The 21,012-nt window shown below is 45.7% G+C and overlaps 1 protein-coding gene across 1 annotated transcript in view; it reads left to right on the top strand.

Moving 5' to 3' along the window:
• Positions 1 to 12,909: 12,909 nt before the first annotated feature.
• Positions 12,910 to 21,012, top strand: part of LOC108798652 (cystine/glutamate transporter-like) — a 27,636-nt gene continuing 19,533 nt past the window's right edge. Inside the window, exons 1-2 of the mRNA XM_018570423.1 lie at positions 12,910 to 13,154; positions 16,270 to 16,396. Coding sequence (XP_018425925.1) covers positions 12,950 to 13,154; positions 16,270 to 16,396 — 332 coding nt within the window. The 5' untranslated portion in view covers positions 12,910 to 12,949. The remainder of the gene's footprint in view (positions 13,155 to 16,269; positions 16,397 to 21,012) is intronic.

Genomic DNA, 21,012 nt, shown 5'->3' with positions numbered 1-21,012 from the left:
CCACGGCATACATAGAGGCTGACCACGAGACAATGAAATGATAACAAATATTATGATAGAAAGTGTATTACCCCCTACACAGAACATGTGGTATACAATAAAAAAAAAAAACACACCCAAAACCTGCAATCTAACTGCTTGACTCTGTGGGCGTGATTTACCAAGCTGAAACACACGGCACAAACACGTCAAGCAAAAACATGCCATGATGCAATTGCATACACTTGTGGTGAAAAATCGTGCAAAAAAAGGCGTGAATCAATGCCAACGTTAGAAATGCTATTTATAATGCTGTAAACACGTGTGAACGGTGCTTTAGCACGCAGCAATGCTAGTAAACACTTTCTTTGTATACTTTGAAGGATTGCTGCATGTAGTTAGATACTAGCATACAGGTGAAACTCGAATAATTAGAATATCGTGCAAAGTTCATTTATTTCACTAATGCAACTTAAAAGGTGAAACTAATATATGAGATAGACTCATTACATGCAAAGCAAGATAGTTCAAGCTGTGATTTGTCATAATTGTGATGATTATGGCTTACAGCTCATGAAAACCCCAAGAACCCCAAATCCACAATCTCAGAAAATTAGAATATTACATACAATCAATAAAACAAGGATTGTACATAGAACAATATCGGACCTCTGAAAAGTACAAGCATGCATATGTACTCAGTACTTGGTTTGGGCCCCTTTTGCAGCACTTACTGCAATTACTTTTGCACGATATTCTAATTATTCGAGTTTCACCTGTATAAGATTGTGGGATTGGAAATATCTTGCCTGTTACATAGTGGATTATATATATTATGTTATATGTAGGCTATGCTGTTCCACGTTTCATGATCCTAATACCCTTGTGGCAGTCCAGTGGCTTAGGGGTTAGTGCTTCTGCCTTGCAGCACCTGAGTCCTGCGTTCAAATCCCAGCCCAGATGTGATCCACATGGAGTTCGCATATTCTCCCTGTGTTTGCATGGGACTTCTCCAGGTACTCTGGTTTCCCCCCACACTCCAAAGACCAGAATATAGAATTGTGGAAAGGGAAATATCTTGCCTGTTGTAGAATTTCTGCCATCTGTTTTTCAACTGCTTCCTTTACAAAATACATTTTTATATAGTAGATAATGCTCTTTAGCCTATGCTGTTCCAAAATTCACTGATACATTTGTATTTATTGTCATGTGACAGTTTGCCTAAAACAATACAGACTAATGATTTCAGGACAGTGGTGGAGTGCCAGAGCCCGGTCCCAGCTGCAACCTCTGCAACCCTGCTAGTTCTCATTAAAATGCCGGCAAGTGTCGGCACTGGTACTCAAAAAGTATTGGTGCATCCCTACTAAAACCCACGGGGCATCCCAGCAGATTAGTGGTTAGTGTTTCTCCATCGCACACCGTATCCATGTTCCCCTTTGTTAGTCAGGTGCTAGGGGTTCTAGAGCAACTGGTGGATGGCGCCACATCAAACTAATAAAAGATATCTTATCCACACACCTTAATCTTCAGAATTCCATCCTTGGTGACGTTCTTGCACCAAAAGACGCACCTGCACTTTTTTAAAAGTTGCACTGCAGAACAATGCATTGGTGTGAACAGGTCCCATAGAAAAAAATGAGAATTCTTTACGCAACAGCCAAAGTGCCTTAAATCACACAGGTGTAAGCAAGCAATTAAACCCTCGGGGGTTTATCACACCTAGTTTTCCTTTCTAAGTATTATCTAACCATTGCCATATTCTGAGGGATGGTTGAAAAGTTTAGAGCAATCTAAACAAGTTGAATAGTACAATTGTTGATACAAATCTCTAACTCGTTCCGCCTGCAATTTCACTCTTTTTGCTCTGGTGTAAAGAGGGATTTGACTCCGTAAGATGGAAGCTGTGAATGTTTAAAGCTGAACTACAGGGAAATTTCAAAGCTACCCTTACAGAGGGGCTCCCCCTGCACCGCAAGTGCTAAATGTTTGTTTGTCTAGGGCATGGGACAAAGGGCCAGTTCTCTGTTCTTCAGACTTTAGTGGGGTCAGACTGTTGCCAGTGAGTAGTGAGTGCAGAAAATGCCATGGCGTCAGTGGGAATAAAAAATGCCCCAGGGTTAGTTCTCAGTGAGGGATAAAACAATGACCTGGCACCTGTGGCCAGTGGGGAGGAGGAATAGTGCCCCACTGTTGGTATCAGTTGGAAGAATCGTGTCCCATGGTTGGTATGAGTGGAAGGAATAGTACCCTATGGTGCATCAGTTGGAGGAGTAATAGTGCCCATAGTTGGTGTCAGTTGGAGGAATAATGTCCCATAATTTGTGTCAATGAAAGGAAAAGTGGCTCATGGTTGGTCTCAGTTGGAGAAATACTGCCCCAAGGGCCAAATCAAGGCACGCAAAGGGCCCCATCAATCCTGGGGACCACTAGCCTAGGCTCGCTCATCTTCCTGGCTGTCTCTCCTGCCTTTCTCCCCTGGCTGTCTCTCCTCCCTTTCTCCCCTGGCTGTCTCTCATCACTTTCTCCCATGTCTGTTGCTCCTCAGTCTTTGTCCTGGCTGTCTCTCCTTGCTCTCTCTCCTGGCTGTCTCTCCTTGCTCTCTCACCTTGCTCTCTCTCCTGGCTGTCTCTCCTCGCTCTCTCTCCTGGCTGTCTCTCCTCTCGCTCTCTCTACTGGCTGTCTCTCCTCGCTCCTGGCTGTCGCTCCTGGTTGTCTCTCCTCGCTCTCTCTTCTGGCTCTCTCTCCTGGCTGTCTCTCCTCGCTCTCTCTCCTGACTCTCTCTCCTGGCTCTCTCTCCTGGCTGTCTCTCCTCGCTCTCTCTCCTGGCTGTCTCTCCTCTCGCTCTCTCTACTGGCTGTCTCTCCTCGCTCCTGGCTGTCGCTCCTGGTTGTCTCTCCTCGCTCTCTCTTCTGGCTCTCTCTCCTGGCTGTCTCTCCTCGCTTTCTCTCCTCGCTCTCTCTCCTGGCTGTCTTTCCTGGCTGTCTCTCCTGGCTGTCTCTCCTTGCTGTCTCTCCTCGCTCTCTCTCCTTGCTGTCTCTCTTTGCTCTCTCTCCTGGCTGTCTCTCCTCGCTCTTTCTTCTTGCTGTCTTCTCCTCGCTCTCTCTCCTGGCTGTCTCTCCTCGCTCTCTCTCCTGGCTGTCTCTCCTCGCTCTCTCTCCTGGCTGTATCTCCTCGCTCTCTCTCCTGGCTGTCTCTCCTCGCTCTCTCTCCTGGCTGTCTCTCCTCGCTCTCTCTCCTGTATATTCTCCAAACAAATTGCTGCACGCCGCAAGAGGGTTTGGGTTTCATTTGAAGAAAAGGTGGCAACCCTATGGAGACAGGGACAGAGCGTTGTTTAGGAAAATATTGGCAATGACTTTTGAAATGACATTTATCTGTGAAAGGTTTTAGGAAATTCGATGATTGCATTTCCATCTACTTCAGTTTGTAAACCATGTTTCCTGTATTTATCAATAGTGATTTTTGTCATGTTTGATAGAATATGAAAGAAAAAAAAAAGCAGGATAATGTTTTATAATGAGAATCTCTTCAAATCACTAAATAAAACAATTTGATGTTTTTTCCCCTTGCAGTGGGAATGCTGATTCAGTCAGGGACCTGCCTATGTCATTGGCTGCCCTCTCCCAGCTGTAGTAATAGCGCCCCCCGCAGCTGTGGCATTTCTGCGTGGAATGCTCTCTTCTTTGTGCACCTGATAAAACATTCCGCAGCCTGCAGTCTCTGAGGAAAAGGCCCCCGGGGGGGGGGGGGGGGGATATGCAGATGGCACTTTAATACTCAAGTGAACACAACACAATATCATGTACAACAAACAGGGTGGAAAGAAATCTATAAAATGTGGAGGAACAATAGTGGACCTGTTCACCATAAAAGTCCAATTTCTTCTTCCATTTGAATGTTAAAAGTTTTTTTTTAGTTATAGCTGGAGCCTGGTAGAGTGAGTTACTCCCTGCAAGACCTCCCTGTCATAATCTGTTCCTGTACACCTTGAGTAGTCCCAGCTCCTCCTGTTATATTCTCTGTAATAGACAATAAATACAAAATCCAGCAGGGAGTATGGAAACCCCTTGTGATGGGTACAGTGGGTGTGAGATCTCACCAATAGAGCCCCCTAAAGACAGAAGAGGCTGTCGGGTCCTTTAACCCCCCAGAACCTAATAAACATTGAAATATCAATTGTAGGTGTTCTAACCCTTTATTATGACAATCGCTTCTCTGCCTTTTGGCTAAGATCAAGTGTAGTATCTGTTCTTATCAGTTTTCGGAGGGGAACAGCATGGACCGTCCTGGGGTGGAAGTTGCTTAGTACTCTCTGGAGTGAAGGTGGGTGTTTGAGGCGACTCCTTTTTAGGAGAGGGGGGAGTTTCCTTGGCACTAATGCCTCCTGATGGAACGGATGCTTGCTTGGTCTGGCCGGAGGGTTGGGGGGCCGCAGAAGCCAGTGGTGCTGTTCCAGGTGTGCCAGAGAATCACACTGGGTGTTGGACACCAGCACTGATTTACTGACACAAGGTCACGGCACCTATTGCATTTTTCTGCACAACGCCTCTTGGACAGGCCTTATGGCTAGTCCGGGGTAATATTTTTGCACTCCGGCCCCTAATTCCTGTCATCGTGGTGCACTGGCAGATTTATTTATTGCACTACATGAATGATTGGCACGCTTTTTTATTTTGCAAATTTGACCTCACAGATGCTGAGGGTGCGGGTACCTTCGGGGCCCATTACCGAGGTAGGGAGAAGATTCTGTGACCCTTATGGGGCCCTCTGTCCCCTCCCACTTGGGGGGTTTCTCTTCGGGAGATCCCCCCAACCTAGTACTCGTGGGACCTGTTTCCGCAGGTGCCCAGAGGATCGGGGTCCGCCAGCCTACGGGTTGGTGGACCAAAGTATTCCTAGCCCCTGTCAGGAGCCTTGCGCCTCGGGGGGGGGGGGTTGGGAAATAGTGGCCCCTTTTTTACGGAGAAGGACCAAGCACCCTTGTGCACGTTTTTGTGTGTTGTGATTTCACGATTCACTTTTTTTGCTCACAGGGTATTTGTTTTCGAGCACGCTCCACGGGCTTTAAAAAAAAACACCTTTATTATGACAATGATTGGCTTTCAGGTTGTTCATTTTTATAGTGAACCTGTCATCCTATGAAGCTCGCTCGCTCTTCTGCCCACTCTGCTGTCACAAACTCATAAATGGTAGCAAAAGCCACAAAATACTTGCAGAATTTGTAGCTCTAACATCCAGGAGTAGCTGGTCACATGACAAGATGCCAAGGCATTTGGCGATGTGATCTCTGATGAAAGGGTGGATAAGACTGGCTGACCTTTCCTTTAAGCAGAAATCACATGACTAATTGCCTAGGCATCTGGTCATTAGACTAGCCCCACTCAGATCCCTGAGCTACGGATTTTGTAGGCAAGGTAAAGCTGAACTCTAGGTGTAAAGTACTATCCACATGTACATTGGTATGCCTAGTATTTTTAGCAATGAATACAATACTTTTTCTGATTGGACAAAGGGTGGTGACCTCACAATCTGCCCCTCACCCAATAAGAGAAAGCCTTGATAAAAATACTAGGCATTCTCTGAATGGCCGCTGTACCAAGAAAGCGAACCCCCTTTGTTAAAAGGGCAAAGAAGAAGTTGCTCGGGTCCATACAGGACCCGGAAGATCACTGTAAAACACTGTAGTATTCCTGTGGGCCGACAAGGTATATCATTGGCTTACTTACATTGGGCCAAGCTGGACCAGTCTATGTATGAATAGAGTTCAGCTTTAAGTATCTTGAGGTTTTTTCTTTTATTTATAGGTTGGGGTTGGGAGGAGAGACAGGATGTTATTGTTTAATAGATCCACTGTCCACAGTTTGATCCTCAAGGCAGAAGAGAACAGTGAAGTCAATGTGGAACATTTGAAGTAATGAGCACCAGACAATTCTGGTTCATTTTTTATTCTGCAGACAAAGTTACAGAGGAAACTGACTTTGGATTTTTGTCACTTTTATACAATGCTGACATTTTTCCCACAGTGCTGTACACAGAACATAGGCTCATGCAGATTAGTCACTGCCCCCGGAAGGAGCTTACAGACTAATGTCAGGCATAGCTGGACCAGTCTTGGATGGAAGCCGATTATTTTACCAGGATTGTGGAAAAAGGAAGCCAAGAATGCAAAACTTACAAAGACAGCGGCCTTTGTCCGATAGAACACGGGACTCCAGTACTGCAAGGCAAGAGTCCTTACGACTTAGCCACTGCGCTGCTTCCAGCTGATTGGTTGCTAGGAGCAACACAGACACTCTGCCCTCAGATTAAACAGGTCATCTACAGTTTTCCTACATCCCTTCACATGTGCTTTCTCACATATTTAGTTTTTGAGGGCTGGTGGAGACCTGGGCAATCCGGGACGTGCGTCCCGCGATCGTGTGCAGCTGCACACAGCGGTTGCAGCAGAGCCCTATTGATTTTAATGGGGTTTACATGCGCACAGCAATCTCAGAAAAAAGGTGCATGTACCTTTTTTTGGCGACACGCGACGCATGGCTGTTCAATCGCAGGGGCGGAATCACGGCTGGAAACTGCGCGATCCGCCCTGCGCAACTGGGGTGCCAATAGAAAATAATGGAGTGAAGTGAAGTGAATCTAGCAGAATTCCATTTGCTGGGAGTTCAGTGAATCCAGTTTGGTGTTCAGCAAATCTGAACTTTGCAGAGAATTGCAATGAAGTCTCTGTATGTGGAATGGGTTTAAGACTGATAGTCAACATTTGCGCATTTGCACAACTAACAGGCAAGTTTTTATTCAACAAAAAGACATGGGAAGCTGCACACTACCACAGGGGTCTTATAACAATGCCACATTTTCAATACAGTACAGCATGGGGAGGTTTGAGTGCGACAAAACAAATATGCGCTAAATTACAGGTTTGTTAGGTGACTTAAAGTGTATTTCCACTTTTGCAGTCAAAGTTTAGAAAACCCGTCTATGTATGTTTGTTATGTGTTCCCATTTACACAGTGTACCTAAAAATATATTTCTTACCTTCTAGGTTAGGTTCACACTATGGCAAACCGTGACCGTGGGGCAATCGTGCACGAAACCGCCCAGATGGCTGTGCGGTCACGGAGTCGCACACCACCGCCGATTGCACTGGTGGCTGATTGCACCCAGTAGCGCCAGGCAGATTGCACAGTTTCCCGCCGTGATACCGCCCCTGCAATCGCACACGATTGCGGTTCAAAAAACTGTGTGGTGCATGTCGCAAAAAGAGGTACAGGTACCGCACAAATATAACCCCGCGTCCCGGGGTCGCCGATATCTGAACCTAGCCTAAGATGATTCTTTGGTGGAGGTCTTTGTGCAGATTCCAGGCTACTCTAAGCAGTTTGAAAGTGAAAATAGAGGGACAGACTGAGGGACAGACTGAGCTTTCTCTCATTACCATAGAATACTTCTAACAGGACTATTCACAAAAGGGTGAAGAGTTTGGAGAAGGCCGGAGAAGTGAACAATCTAGGACAACATAGCTGAACTGGAAAGTGAGCGAAATTGGAGAATTTTTCCAAATCAGCTATTTTGTCCTAGATTGTTCACTTCTCCTGCCTTCTCCAAACTCTTCACCCTTTTGTGAATAGCCCGGTAAATCTTTATTAGGAAAGACAGTGTTCAAATCTAGTTTAAAACTGATAATGAAATCTTCCAGCACAGTACAGACAGGGTTCATTACAGTAGACTTAAAGGAGAACTATGAGGCGAGTGAAAATCACTCAACCTCATAGTTCTAGCCGACATGTGACAATGAAACTGTCACACGTCGGCTCAATAAATCGGGAAGTGAGCGAACACATACTGTCGCTCGCTCACTTCTCGATCCTGTCCCTGCAGAGAGCTGTGACTGTCACTCACAGCTCCCTCCAGGGATTCCCCCCCTCCCCTGTCCAATCCTGCAGCGCTGACTGGCGGAACGGACGGGGGGAGGGGGCGGGTAGATAGGCAGAGCCAGCTGTCACTCAAGCAGCTGGGTGGATCCAGACAGTAATGTCGAGATCCGTCCCGGCGGCGGCGTCTCAGTATACCGCGAGCTGTAGCTCGCGGTATACTGAGCTTTGGGTCACGGGAGGACGCTAGTTTGTGTCCTCCCATTACCCTTAGGAGAACTATGAGGAAAAGCCCTGACCCCATAGTTCTCCTTTGACTTCCCACAGCCCCCTCCATTTTATTACATAGGGGTGTGTGCGTGTGTGTGTGCGTGCGTGCGTGCGTGAATTTGAGTCTCTAACAATCCCCACTGTCCTGTACTGTATATTATTATTCCTGAGGAAGACATATAAAAGTATTATGAACAATCTCGGCTAGTAGCACTACCTGGGGAAAGGAATTCCACATCTCGCTGCTCTAACAGTAAAAAAAAAAACGTCTGCGATCTAAGGTTACATTTTTCTTTCTTCCAACCTCAAATTGTGACTGTGTGTCTTCTTCAGAGACCTTCGAGTTTATTCCAGGTACCATATTCACCTTTGCTATGTTTATACCTTGTGCTCATATCCTCTTCTCCAGAGTGAATAAGTGTAATCATTCCTCACAGTTGAGCTCCTCCAAACCCCCTTATTCATTTTGTTGCCATTTACTGAACTCTTTTTTTTTTTTTTAATTCATGGACATCTTTCCTGAGGATTGGTGACCAAAACTGAAGCAGTGTTTAGTGAAGGGGTAACAGTGCCCTCCTAACGAGTACCATGCATGCATCATTTTGGCACAACTTTTTATTTCTCGATATTGAATGTCATCTGCCTTGTAGCAGCCCAAACCCCAATGTTATCCGGATCTCCCTGTAACGTTACTACATCCTGTGCAGGATTTCCAGACATAAGTCGTGTCATCAGCAAACACTGAGATTGAACTCTTAAAGAAGAACTTTGGGAAAGTATAAAACGTACCCTTGCAGTGGGGCTACTACAGGTGTGTCTGCTTCATTTGAGCCCCCTAGACAAAACAAGCATTTTACCCTTGTAGTGCCTAGACAAAAGGAGCATTTAACCATTGCAGTGCCGGGGTAGCCCCACTACAAGGATACGATTTTTACATTTCCTTCTTTAATTCCAACCTCAATATCATTCATAAACATATTATTTTGAACGTTTTTTTATTTTATTTTGCGTCATTTGTTCAAAGTTTTATACCGTTTGTTTGTTTTTTAATTGTGAAAAAATGAAGAGCGCCCTAATGTTGTAGTTTGTCTTTTTTTTTCTGCCTTTACTTTCAGCCCAGTTGTGCTTCAGCTTTTGGAGTTGGCGGACACAAGTACCCCGTTGTTGTGTCCCGCAGGGCAGTTGTACCTCCAGGATGTCGGTCATTGGCAGAATGCTGGCCGCACAGCAAGGATAGGGCATCGGGCCCCTCTCCACGGATGACTGCACCAAGATGCACTAACTGGAAGTGAAGGAATAACAGTGGTATGACTCCAACTTGCTCTGCTGTCCCGAGAATAACAAAACTCTTCTCTCCTCTCTGTATATAAAACATTCGATAAATCAGGTCATTTAAAGGGGAAGCGTTCATTTCTAAGATATAAATGTCAATATGATAAGCTTAATCTACATAATCAAATTATTGAGGTTTTTTTTTTATTTGTTTTTATATTTATATGTACATCAGGGCAGATATAGTTGTAAGACTCTCTATAGGGCTAATTGAGCTTATCTCAGGGAGCTTGTGTCTTCTGAATCAAAAGCAGAACGACCAAAATCAATCAAACAACCAGATCTGGCCCTGATTCTGGGTGCACTAAGGTCTGAGTTAGAGGTCTAGCTTGCCCCGTGACATCCCGCAGTTCATCTGTGCTTCGATTCAAAAATCAATATTTGCTGCCTTGTGGCATCAGCCGCTGCTGGGTTGTCCTGGATCAACATGCCCATAGATCATGTGAGCTGATACATTGTTTACCTTTATATTTACTTTCATTAACCACTAGATCTATAAAACTTAGACTTAGTACACAGCTGCCAAGAATAGAGCAGCAAGCCAAGGTGGATTTACACTCAGCTGTCATGTCCTGAAGGGAAGAGAGGGTAAATCCCCCATAATAGGGGCACGGGCATCAATAGAAACCTGACAGAGACTCCAACCCTTCTATATTCAAAATAAAATACAATGAAAGGCTTTGGCTTTAGTTGGCCAATAAATTGTACCTGAGGCCATGTTATGGACATTGAAGTAATCAAGCTTTGAAACAAGCTCTCGCTGACATTTGTAGCTTCTGGCACTGTGGAGCAATTAAACCTAAAAGTTCACAGCAGAAGCTCTGAAGCTTCTTTAAGGCTGGGTTCACACCTAGGCGTATCGAATATGCGCGTTTCGTGGTAAAAAAAACGCACAACAAACGCGTGTTTCCGAGGGCTACTTGGCTGTATCCCAATGGAAACGCGCAATAAAAATGCCCCAAAGAAGCTCCTGTACTTCTTTGGGCGTAGGGTGTTTTGTAGCGCGTTCATACGGCCTGTAATACGCTCTGGAACGCATGCAAACGCATCAAAAATGCTCTGGAACGCACTGAAAGCCCATTTTAAACACAAAATATATATTTTTTAAAACCAAAAATGGCCTGGGACGCATCAAAAACGCGGCACAACCCACTTCACTGCGTGTGCAGAAACTCATGCAGATCTGAACAAGGCCTTAGCAGCTCAGCTTCTCCTGCTCCACACACCCATAGCTCCTGCTTTGTGTTTCTACATTAGAGAGTAAAAGACTGCTAACTTACTGCTGGGAGGGGGGAGCAGGAGAAGGAGAGCCGGGACTCCGCAGCAGTGACTCCGCAAGGTTGGTTTATTGGTTCTGGTCTTAGGTCTGTCATGCATTTGTTCTGGTCTGAGGTCTGTTGTACGTTCGTTCTGGTCTGAGGGCTGTCATGAGTTGGTACTGGTCTGAGGTATGACATGCGTTGTTTCTGGTCTGAGGTCTGTCATGCATTGGCTCTGGTCTGAGGTCTTCCGTGCGTTGGTTCTGGTCTGAGGTCTGTCATGCATTAGTTCTGGTTTGAGGTCTGTCATACATTGGCTCTGGTCTGAGGTCTTCCGTGCGTTGGTTCTGGTCTCAGGTCTGTCATACATTGGCTCTGGTCTGAGGTCTGTCATGCATTAGTTCTGGTCTGAGGTCTGTCATACATTGGTTCCGATCTGAGGTCTTCCCTGCGTTGGTTCTGCTCTGAGGTCTGACGTGCGTTGGTTGTAGTCTGAGGTCTGTCGTGCATTTATTCTGGTTTGACGTGCATTGGTTTTGGTCTGAGGTCTGTCATGCATTGGTTCTGGTCTGAGGTCTGCCGTGCATTTATTCTGGTCTGAGATCTGACTTTGTTGGTTCTGGTCATGGGTGGACTGACCATTCTGGGGCTTACCGCATGCACTGGGGCAGGGGGGATATGTGCCCATGCCACCCCCCGCTCTGGTGCCTGCAGTATGCACCCCCCACTCCACTCTGTATGACTAATTTGATTTATGTTAATGTACTGTACTATTGTGCATTTTTTTTACTGTTTTACTTTTACTGCCCCATTAAAGGGGCATCCCTTCTCCATGCTTATTGGGACAACTGTCTCATTTACTAGCTTAACAATTGACTTAGTTTTGCATTAAAAACATTGAATTCAACAATAATAATAACTTATAGTGATCCGCAACCAGTCCTGTGATTTTAATACCCCCCTGTTTTTCCAGCTCTGACACAGGACCACAGCGCAGTGACATTAGACTTAAGCAGGCATCCCAACCTGAATGCAGGAGAGGGCACCTCCCTGAAATGATGGCAGATAGAAGAGAGGCTATTGCTTCCCCTGCTATCTGCTGGATTTTTTTTTTTAGTATTCTGACACCTGCTGCACTCAGAATAATAATAAAAAAAGCAATGGACAGCATGTAAATGAATAGCAAGGCTGCTATTAGCTATTTCAATTTGCAATAGCCAATAGCAAGCTGGCTATTGCACCCACCTTCTGCTGCTGTCAATCAGCAGAAGGGGGACCTGATGGAGAACTTCAGGTCCACCTCTGCTGATTGACAGCTAAGAGCAGACTAGCTATTCCTTCCTATGCTGGTTTTTTTTTTTACATCGGGGCCTCTGGCTGCCAGTCAGAGAAAAACGTTTTTTCTTTTTTTCTGTGACTGACGGAAGCCTGCGGCCCCGATGTAAAAAAAAAAACAACACAGATAGCAGGGAAAAGTTTACTCTGCTCAGAGTAAATCTTTCCGGGATGAAATGTTTCTCTCCAGGGTGTCCGGGAGCCGCTATCTAATAGCGGGAGACTCCGGGAACATCCGGGAGAGATGAGATGTTTGCTTAAGTTAACCTTTCTATATTTTTGTAACTTACTAAAACACTGACAGGTCTGTTTACTTACAGGGTATGTTGGTGGGAGATTTTCAGGATCATTTTCAAATCTCGACGATTTGGAAAGTGACCTAAATGGGAGATATTTTCTGGATCGGCTATTGTGACCGAGATTCTTCCGTTCCTCTGTCAATTCTCCTGCTAGTTCTCCCGCATAATATTTCACCGCGGATCATTTGTCAGAATGGAAGAATCTCGGTCACAATAGCCAAACCAGGAAAATTCTGCCATTGAGCTCACTTTCCAAATCGTCTATATTGGTGGAGATTTTGAGATTCTCCCACCAATATACCTATTGTAAAATAAATTGGGAGAAATCATTTCTGCAACACAAGAATGTGTATGCGGGTGAGGATTGTAAATGGGTGGGGCTTGTATATGGGCAGGGCACAAGGGGGCCCCATAATCTTGTATTGCCCGGGGCCCCATGTGTTGTCAGTCCGCCCCTGCTCCTGGGCCTCCCACAGCACAGGACCAGAGAGAGAGAGAGACAGAGAGACAGAGAGAGATTGAATTGTTCCTGATCACTCCACAATCTCTCTGCATTTACTTCTGGAAGGGTTGCGGAATCCCAGGCTGCAGCTGTACAGGGATGGGGACTTCTCAGGAAACACTAGAGGATGATGAGAAAGTCTACCTGAGGAGGAAGATAACTCTGACCCGAGCCATCACCTTAACAGTCGGCACCATCATTGGAAGTGGTATCTTTATATCTCCTAAAGGGGTCCTGAAGAACTCTGGCAATGTGGGGCTCTCATTGATCGTCTGGGGGGCCTGTGGGGTCCTCTCCATGTGTGGTGAGTACTGTGTTTTAAATTGTCGCTCCATCCGAAATGACAATTTCAGTTTTGGGAGGGCACTGATAGTTTACAGTGACAATCAGCTTTCTGTAGCTTTCACAGACGTTGGTGGGTGAATTCTCTGTACCTGAGATCCCAACTCCACCCGCCTGCTGCAACCCTTACAATTTTGTCTTATTTGTTGCATTTTTCATGGTTTTTGTACTGTAGAAAATGCAGCAGGGGGAGTGAGACTGCATGTCATGGGTGAGCATGTGGTCAATATTTAAGTGCCCCCTACATTGGTGGTCAGGGTGAAATGTCTACTTACATTGGTGGTCAGGGTGTAGTGCCCACTTGCATTGATGGTCAATGGTGAAGTTACCCTTACATTGGTGGTCAGGGTGTAGTGCCCACTTGCATAGATGGTCAATGGTGAAGTTACCCTGTACATTGGTGGTCAGGCTGTAGTGCCCACTTACATTGGTGGTCAGGCTGTAGTGCCCACTTACATTGGTGGTCAGGCTGTAGTGCCCACTTACATTGATGGTCAATGGTGAAGTTCCCCTGTACATCGGTGGTCAGGGTGTAGTGCCCACTCACATTGATGGTCAATGGTGAAGTTCCCCTGTACATTGGTGGTCAGGCTGTAGTGCCCACTCACATTGATGGTCAATGGTGAAGTTCCACTGTACATCGGTGGTCAGGGTGTAGTGCCCACTTACATTTATGGTCAACGGTGACGTTCCCCTGTACATCGGTGGTCAGGGTGTAGTGCCCACTTACATTTATGGTCAATGGTGAAGTTCCCCTGTACATCGGTGGTCAGGGTGTAGTGCCCACTTACATTTATGGTCAACGGTGACGTTCCCCTGTACATCGGTGGTCAGGGTGTAGTGCCCACTTACATTTATGGTCAATGGTGAAGTTCCCCTGTACATCGGTGGTCAGGGTGTAGTGCCCACTTATATTGATGGTCAATGGTGAAGTTCCCCTTACTTTGGTGGTCTGGGTAAAGTGCCCCTTACACTGGTGGTCAGTAGTAATGTGCTTCTTACATTAGTGGTCAGTGAGGATGTGCCCCCTTACTTTGGTGGTCAGTGATGAAGTGCTTCCTTACTTTGGTGGTCAGTGGTTCAGCACCCCTTTCAATTGTGGTCAGTGTAGAGTGTCCCTCACATTAAAGCTAAAGAGATACAGTGGCGTTAAACAGATATTTGGTGTTAGTAGTTACCTGGGAGGGCACTTCTGTCTGTGGCTCTCGAACTTATTCGATACGCCTAGGTGCTCACCCAGCCTTACACAAGTTGAGTTTTGGGGTATGAAACGAATATTGTCTATGAAGACAGGATGAAGCTGTGTGGAATATTTGTGGGCGAATGCAGTGTGATTTGCTGATATAGGAATACTGCTTTAGTTTACTGTTGCTTTAGCAGGTATGTTGGCAAGCAGATAATAATATTGTTATGTGCTCAAGGTTTGCTGTTAGCTCAATACAAAAGAAAAGAAAAATAAAACAAAAAGGGGAACAGAAAAGGGAGAAAAAGAGAAAGCAAATGATCTTTTGGAAACAATTTCACATGTTTACCAAATATAATTGAATAGTATAATCTGCTTTCCCTGTTTTGGGACTAGTTTGAGGAGGATCAATAGGAGAACCTTCCCTGTGAAAAAAAAAATATGTTTGCCTGGCATGTTACTGCAGACCATGAGACCTTGTGAAAATACCTTAGATTGGAACATGTAAGATGCTGCACAAGGGGCGTGCGGTCAGGGGAGGCAGGTGAGGCTGAGCCTCACCTAGAATTATGAAGAAAAAAGGTGTCGGCTTCAAGTCTGAAACTGACAGCTTCTTCTCCATTCAGAGCGGCTTCTAGCAGGTTACAGAGCAGGGAAATCCTCCCCCCTGTGTAACCAGTCATGGACGGAGCACTGCCTGTTAATTACATGCGGCGCTGCATCCGGCTTTTGGCAGCTAAGTTAGGTTACACAGCAGCAGGCTTCCCCACTGCTTGTGCAACCAAACATAGTGAGGCCAGAGCTGCAATAGCCTCTACTCTGTGTTAGAGGCTTGAGCTCCGTGGATGGTTTGGGCCAGTGGCAAAGCGCTATTGGTCAAAGCTGTCCAATCAAAAAAACGAAACCCCCCCACTAAGGACATGGATCTCAATGCCTCACCAGTGACGAGCAAATGAGAGACAGGGAGGCTCCTCCCTGTCTCCTCCCTTCCTCCTCCACACATAGATGGTGACCGGGTTGGGGCTTGGGGTGTCAGTGGGCTGGGTTAGGGGCATGGTGGGCTGGGGCGGGGGGAGTGCCTTACCCAGCATGGAACCCACCACACGTCACTGGCAAACACCACCCACTACAGGCTGCTTGCAGAAAACTACAGACCAGAGACAGGACCAGTCACTCTGCACAAGAAGAGGGAGCAGCAATGACTGGTCTTTAATACAGGAAGCTCCTGCACAGAGGGAAAGTGTGACACTGGATTACTGTACCAATCTGGAGGAAATACACAACGCTCTCCAAGACTCAAGTATGAATTCACATGACTTTTGTATTTAGACAATATTTGCTTATCTTGGAGTTCAGCTTTAAATATATAAAATATATGTCCTTGGGAATTACTTTGAAATATTAAAGGTCATGAGAGATGTTAGTGATTGGGTTTTACATTGACTATAACAGATCCGTCATGCACACCGGATATTACAATAGCATTCATGCATTCCTCTAATGAACATACATTCAGAGGGGCTGATTTCTAAATCTTATGCTCCTCGGCGCCATCTAGTGGCAGAGTAGAACTTGCAGGCTGCTCATGTGCTCTATATGTTACGGCAAACGGGCAGTGTGCGCGTGCGCACACTGGCCCGTTCGTCAGTTGTCGAACAAGCAGGCCACTCACTCACCGAGAATTGTACGATTCCCGGCGGGTTTTCCAGCCTGCTTGTTCGATGGAAGACGTGCGACCGTACAGTAGAAACGGTCGCACGCCTTCCATACACTGTACGATTCTCGTACGATCGCGGGATTTCCCGCGATTCTCGTACGAGAATCGTACAGTGTATGGGCACCTTAAATCTCCTCCAATGTGTAACATGATGTCTGTCTCTCTTGTGTGATCCAGGGGCCTTGTCCTATGCCGACCTTGGCACGACCTTGAAGAAATCCGGCGGCCACTATATCTTCTTGCTGGAGACTCTGGGGCCCGTCCCTGCCTTCCTGAGGCTGTGGGCTGAATTTGTTATGATCAGGTAATGCACCCAATGTCACACATTTAAATATGGGAATGCTAGATGTCTGGCTGTCATGCTGTATCCAGAACTCTAAAAAAAGTTTGGGCTGGAGTTCGCACCCTAATTGCATATGTACATACTGTATCTGCTCATGGCATATACTGTACACACAGGGGGGAATTTATCAAAACTGGAGCAAACAGAATCTGGAGCAGTTGCCAATGACAACCAATCAGCATCTTTCTTAAGTTTGCACAGGTAAGATTTGAAAATGAGAGAGAGAAGCTGATTGGCTGCAGTGCAAATTTGCTCTAGATTTTGTCTGCTCCAGTTTTAATAAATTCCCCCCTTAGTGCTTCCTGTTTTGGAATTCAACACAGTGACTGCTGCTCTTAATTCACTGCAATTATGTGCATCTCCTCAGACCCATAAAGATGTGTTGAAACCAGTCCACTGTCTCATTGGCTTATCTTGCAATTGGTTCTGTTTACGAAGCTATTTAACAAGGATGCTGACTGGGATATCCGACTTGCACATATCCACAAAACGAGGGAGCTGTAATCTCCATACTCTGTAAATTTTCACTAGAGATTTACTTTAATCTTAATTATCAATCATCCTCACTGGGCCATATAAAAAGTGTTCAAAGGCAGAATTGCCCATAGCAACCTGCTCTTTTTTTTCTTCTTTCAGGCCCATTTACATTTTCACATTCTCATGTGAATGGGCTGCCTTCACGTGATGCATTAACATGCGTTGATATAAGGCAGCCCATTCATAGCGTTACTGCAAAGCAATGGTGTGAATGGGTGAGGCCCCGTTCACACCAGGATGGTTCGATCGCGCGGATTTGTCCGCGCTGAACTGCCGACATGAACGATCTCATACATTCCCATGGGGACCGTTCATGCAATCGCATGGCTCCGCAGGATCCGAACCGCCTGCCGCCTGAATTGCCCCCTGAGCCTTTTTTCCCATGCTGATCAGCGTGGGTTCCATACAGATTTGAATGGAAACAATCTGCGTGTTTTGGGGCGTTTTTAATTGCGTTTCAGCGCTAAAACGCAAATAAAAAAAAAAAAAACGCCTTTTTAAAATCTGCACGGAAACCGTGCTAAAACCCATCCGCCTTGGTGTGAATGGGGCCTTAAGCATGAGAGAAGGAAAGGAAGGATGCTGTTGTCATGGCAACAAAAAAAGTCCCATTGTTCTGCATGTTCTAAGATTTAGAAATCTGCCCATTGCAGCCAATCAGATTATTCTTTTTTTTTTTTACCAGCACAGGTAATTGGTTTCTTTTTTTTTTTTTTTTAAATAACAATCTTTATTTTCCAAAGTACAGTGATACAGAAAAGCACAAGCACAATGTCTGATAACATGGCTCATGAATTATACTAGTCCTACATCATGTGCATTAGCCTATATGGCTTCAGATTTATTGTTAAAAGAACAAAAACGTTTCAAAAATCAAACAACATAAAATAATAATAATGTTACATACTCCATAGTGTGGTCTCGGAGGGGATCGGAGTAACGAGATAGAAGAGGAGGGAGGAGAGGATGCGCGACTCCGCGCAAACTCAGCGGCCGCTCATCCTCTCACCCCAAGTCTACCTCGGCATAGAGGCATTAGTACACTTGTTATGGCTCATATACTTGCAGGTGAGTAAAGTAGAATAGAGCTGATGCTATCAATAAAGTCAGTGCGCTTCCTCATTGAAAACGTTAATAGAATCAATGTAGTGAGAGATGTACACTAGATCGTCCCCATCAGTCTTCCCTACATCTGCTGTTCATTGCCTTCCCTGCACTTTTTCCAAAAAGCGACATGATGAGAATTTAAAGGGGTAGAGCAGTTTTTCGCTCTCGGATGGAGAGAAGAGAAGACAAAGGTCATATAGGGCATCCACCTGGTGTAGAATGTAGTTACCCCCGTTCTCATTTTGTACGTTCGTGGCAGCATCTAGTATGTCCAAATGGAACAGGTTCAGTAGGTCAACTCTAAGTCTCTATATTGTGTGGGGGGGGAGGCGATAGCCGTTCCCAAAGGATACAGCGTCTAGCCACTAATAAAGAGATGCTCACCCATTGTCTGTCGAGCGGTAGCCCTGTAATATCTTCCCAACAATGTCGTCAGTTTCTCCCATCTGGTTAGATTTGAGTTTGATAAAGGGGACAAAGCAGCTTGCCGCAGGTAGGACAAATAGCTGATATGGAGTTTGTATCAGCAGTGATAATTCTTTCCATTGGTGTTCTAATCTAGGGATGAGCCGAGTGTTCGAATCGAACATGAGTTCGATTTGAACATCGGCAGTTCGAGCGCTCGCCGAACTATATGGGATGTTCAGTTTGTTTGATCGCGGACATTCCATAAGGCAAAATGCCCTCTGAAGCTCTGATTTTTTCAAAGTCTTGCACCTGACCATAGGTCAGGTGCAAGACTTTGCCCAATCAGGGCTCAGTATTGAATTAGAGCCATGATTGGGCAAAGTCATAATGACTCTGCCCAATCATGGCCTGCCTATCAGATGTCGGTAAACTACACAATTGGGCGGAGCTAGCTGTGACAGCTAGCTCCGCCCAATTGTGTATGTTTTGCCGGCATCTGACAAAATGCCATTATGCGGCGGGAGCGGATGGGACAGCGGGTTTAAAAAAAAATTATTTCTCTTTTTTTATTTTGTCGTCGTCGTGGACAACGCTACAAGTACCCCTTACTCATTCACAAAGGAGGAGGCGGTATCGGGGTGCCCCCTTAATTAAAGGGGTACCTCGATGCAAATAAGCCCCCTTGCCCGCAGACCCCCACAACCACCAGGTCAAGGTTGTGGGGACAAGGCCCTTGTCCCCATCGGCATGGGGACACCCTCCCAGTGCCGAGGGCATGTGGCCTGGTGTGGGAGGGAGCGGGGGGGCGCTCGCTCGCCCCCCCCCTTTCCGGCCCTCCCAGGCCTATGCTCGGATCAAGGGTCTGGTATGGAATTTAAAGGGGGATCCCATCCCAAGACCTTAAGGGCCTGCTATGACTTTAAGGGGGAACCCCACACACTTATTTTTTTGTTTTTGTATATGGGGTCCCTCCTTAATATTCCTACTAGATCCTAAGGGCCTGGTATGACTTTTAGGAGAAACCCTACACAGTTTTTTTTTTTTAAATTGGTCCCTCCTAACATTTACCTACCCGATCTAAAGGGTCTGGTATTGTTTGGGGAGGGGAACTGCACACTTTAAAGGTGCCCATACACTGCACGATTCTCGTACGAGAATCGTGGGAAATCCCACGATCGTACGAGAATCGTGCAGTGTGAATGAAGACGTGCGACCGTTTCTACTGTACAGTCGCACGTCTTTTCTCTAAGTAGCATGCTAGAAAACCAGCCGAAAATCTTACGATTTTCGGCTGGTTTGAATGATGCTCAGGAGACAAATGCCGAACAGGCCGGTGTGCGCACTCGCACACTGCCCATTCACCATTGCGGTCATTGGAAGCCGGCCCCTCAGGGGGGCGGGCTTGCGATGATCGCAAGTACGATCTCCCTGCCCAGGATGGGCAGATCGTACATTTTTTAAATTACTTTACAACCATCGCAAGACTGGTTGTAAAGTGTATGGCCACCTTAAGAGAAAAAAAAAAATTCATTTTTTTTTTTTAGAAATGTCAGTTTTGCTGCAGCAGGTTCTATACATCCTACAGATCCGCCACTTCACAGGCAGGTTAAGGGGACCCCTCATGCATGATATTTGAAGGAATTTTTCATTTTTTCTTTTACCCTTTAAGTGATGTTAAAATCACTGCTCCATTTTTTGTTTGTTTTTTTGGCATTGATACCTGTCCCCCAGGGCAGTACACGGACCCCCATACACCATTTATGCCCAATAACTTGCATATAAGCCCTCTTAAAGGGGACATTAATTTTCGACCGTTTGACCCCCATTGACTTGCATTGAGTTCAAGTTCGTATTCAAACTTTTCGGCCGTTCGAATGTTCGAACGGGGGTGTTCGGCTCATCACTATTCTAATCAGTTGCTGGGAAAGAGTAGGATTGAGCTTTTTTATGTGGGCAATGGTTCAGGGGCAGATCCAGAGTCTAGTCTCGGGGGGAATAAGCACCCCCCATCTGGCTCTTCCACTGCTACTGTGCCACCCCTTTCCTCTCTCACTGTCACCAGTCAGCATGACCGGACTATCGGCCTTGCAATTTATGTTAACATTTTTTGGGGACAGATAGAGCTTTCTTTTGGAGGTATATAATCACCATGGGGGAAGGGGTGTTATTTTTTTTACTATATAATGAAAAAAGTACCGTAAATGTAAAAAAAAAAAAAAAGTTTCCCTACGTTCTGTTATAAAACATTTATTCTTACCCATATTTTTGGTAAAACATAAAAGGCGGGATCGAGTCGGGTAAATAGACATCAAACATGTCAAGCCTTAAAATTGTGTGCGGCCGCAAAATCGCAAAAAACGCCCACAGGCCAATAGGCGACACTTAAACCGCTTTTACTGTTCATCAGTTTAGTGTTATCAGTGATTAATGGCCCTAAAATTATTGCTCTCACTGCGACGTTTGCGGCGATATGTAACATGTGTGGCACAATAGACGCAATCGTCGTTTTTGCACATAGGCGCACC

The sequence above is a fragment of the Nanorana parkeri genome, unplaced genomic scaffold, assembly GCF_000935625.1.
Source record: "Nanorana parkeri isolate BGI_ZX_2015 unplaced genomic scaffold, ASM93562v1 scaffold38, whole genome shotgun sequence".
Classification (NCBI taxonomy): domain Eukaryota; kingdom Metazoa; phylum Chordata; class Amphibia; order Anura; family Dicroglossidae; genus Nanorana; species Nanorana parkeri.
Note: the sequence above shows the minus strand (reverse complement) of the source record. Positions and strands in the feature narration are given on the sequence as shown.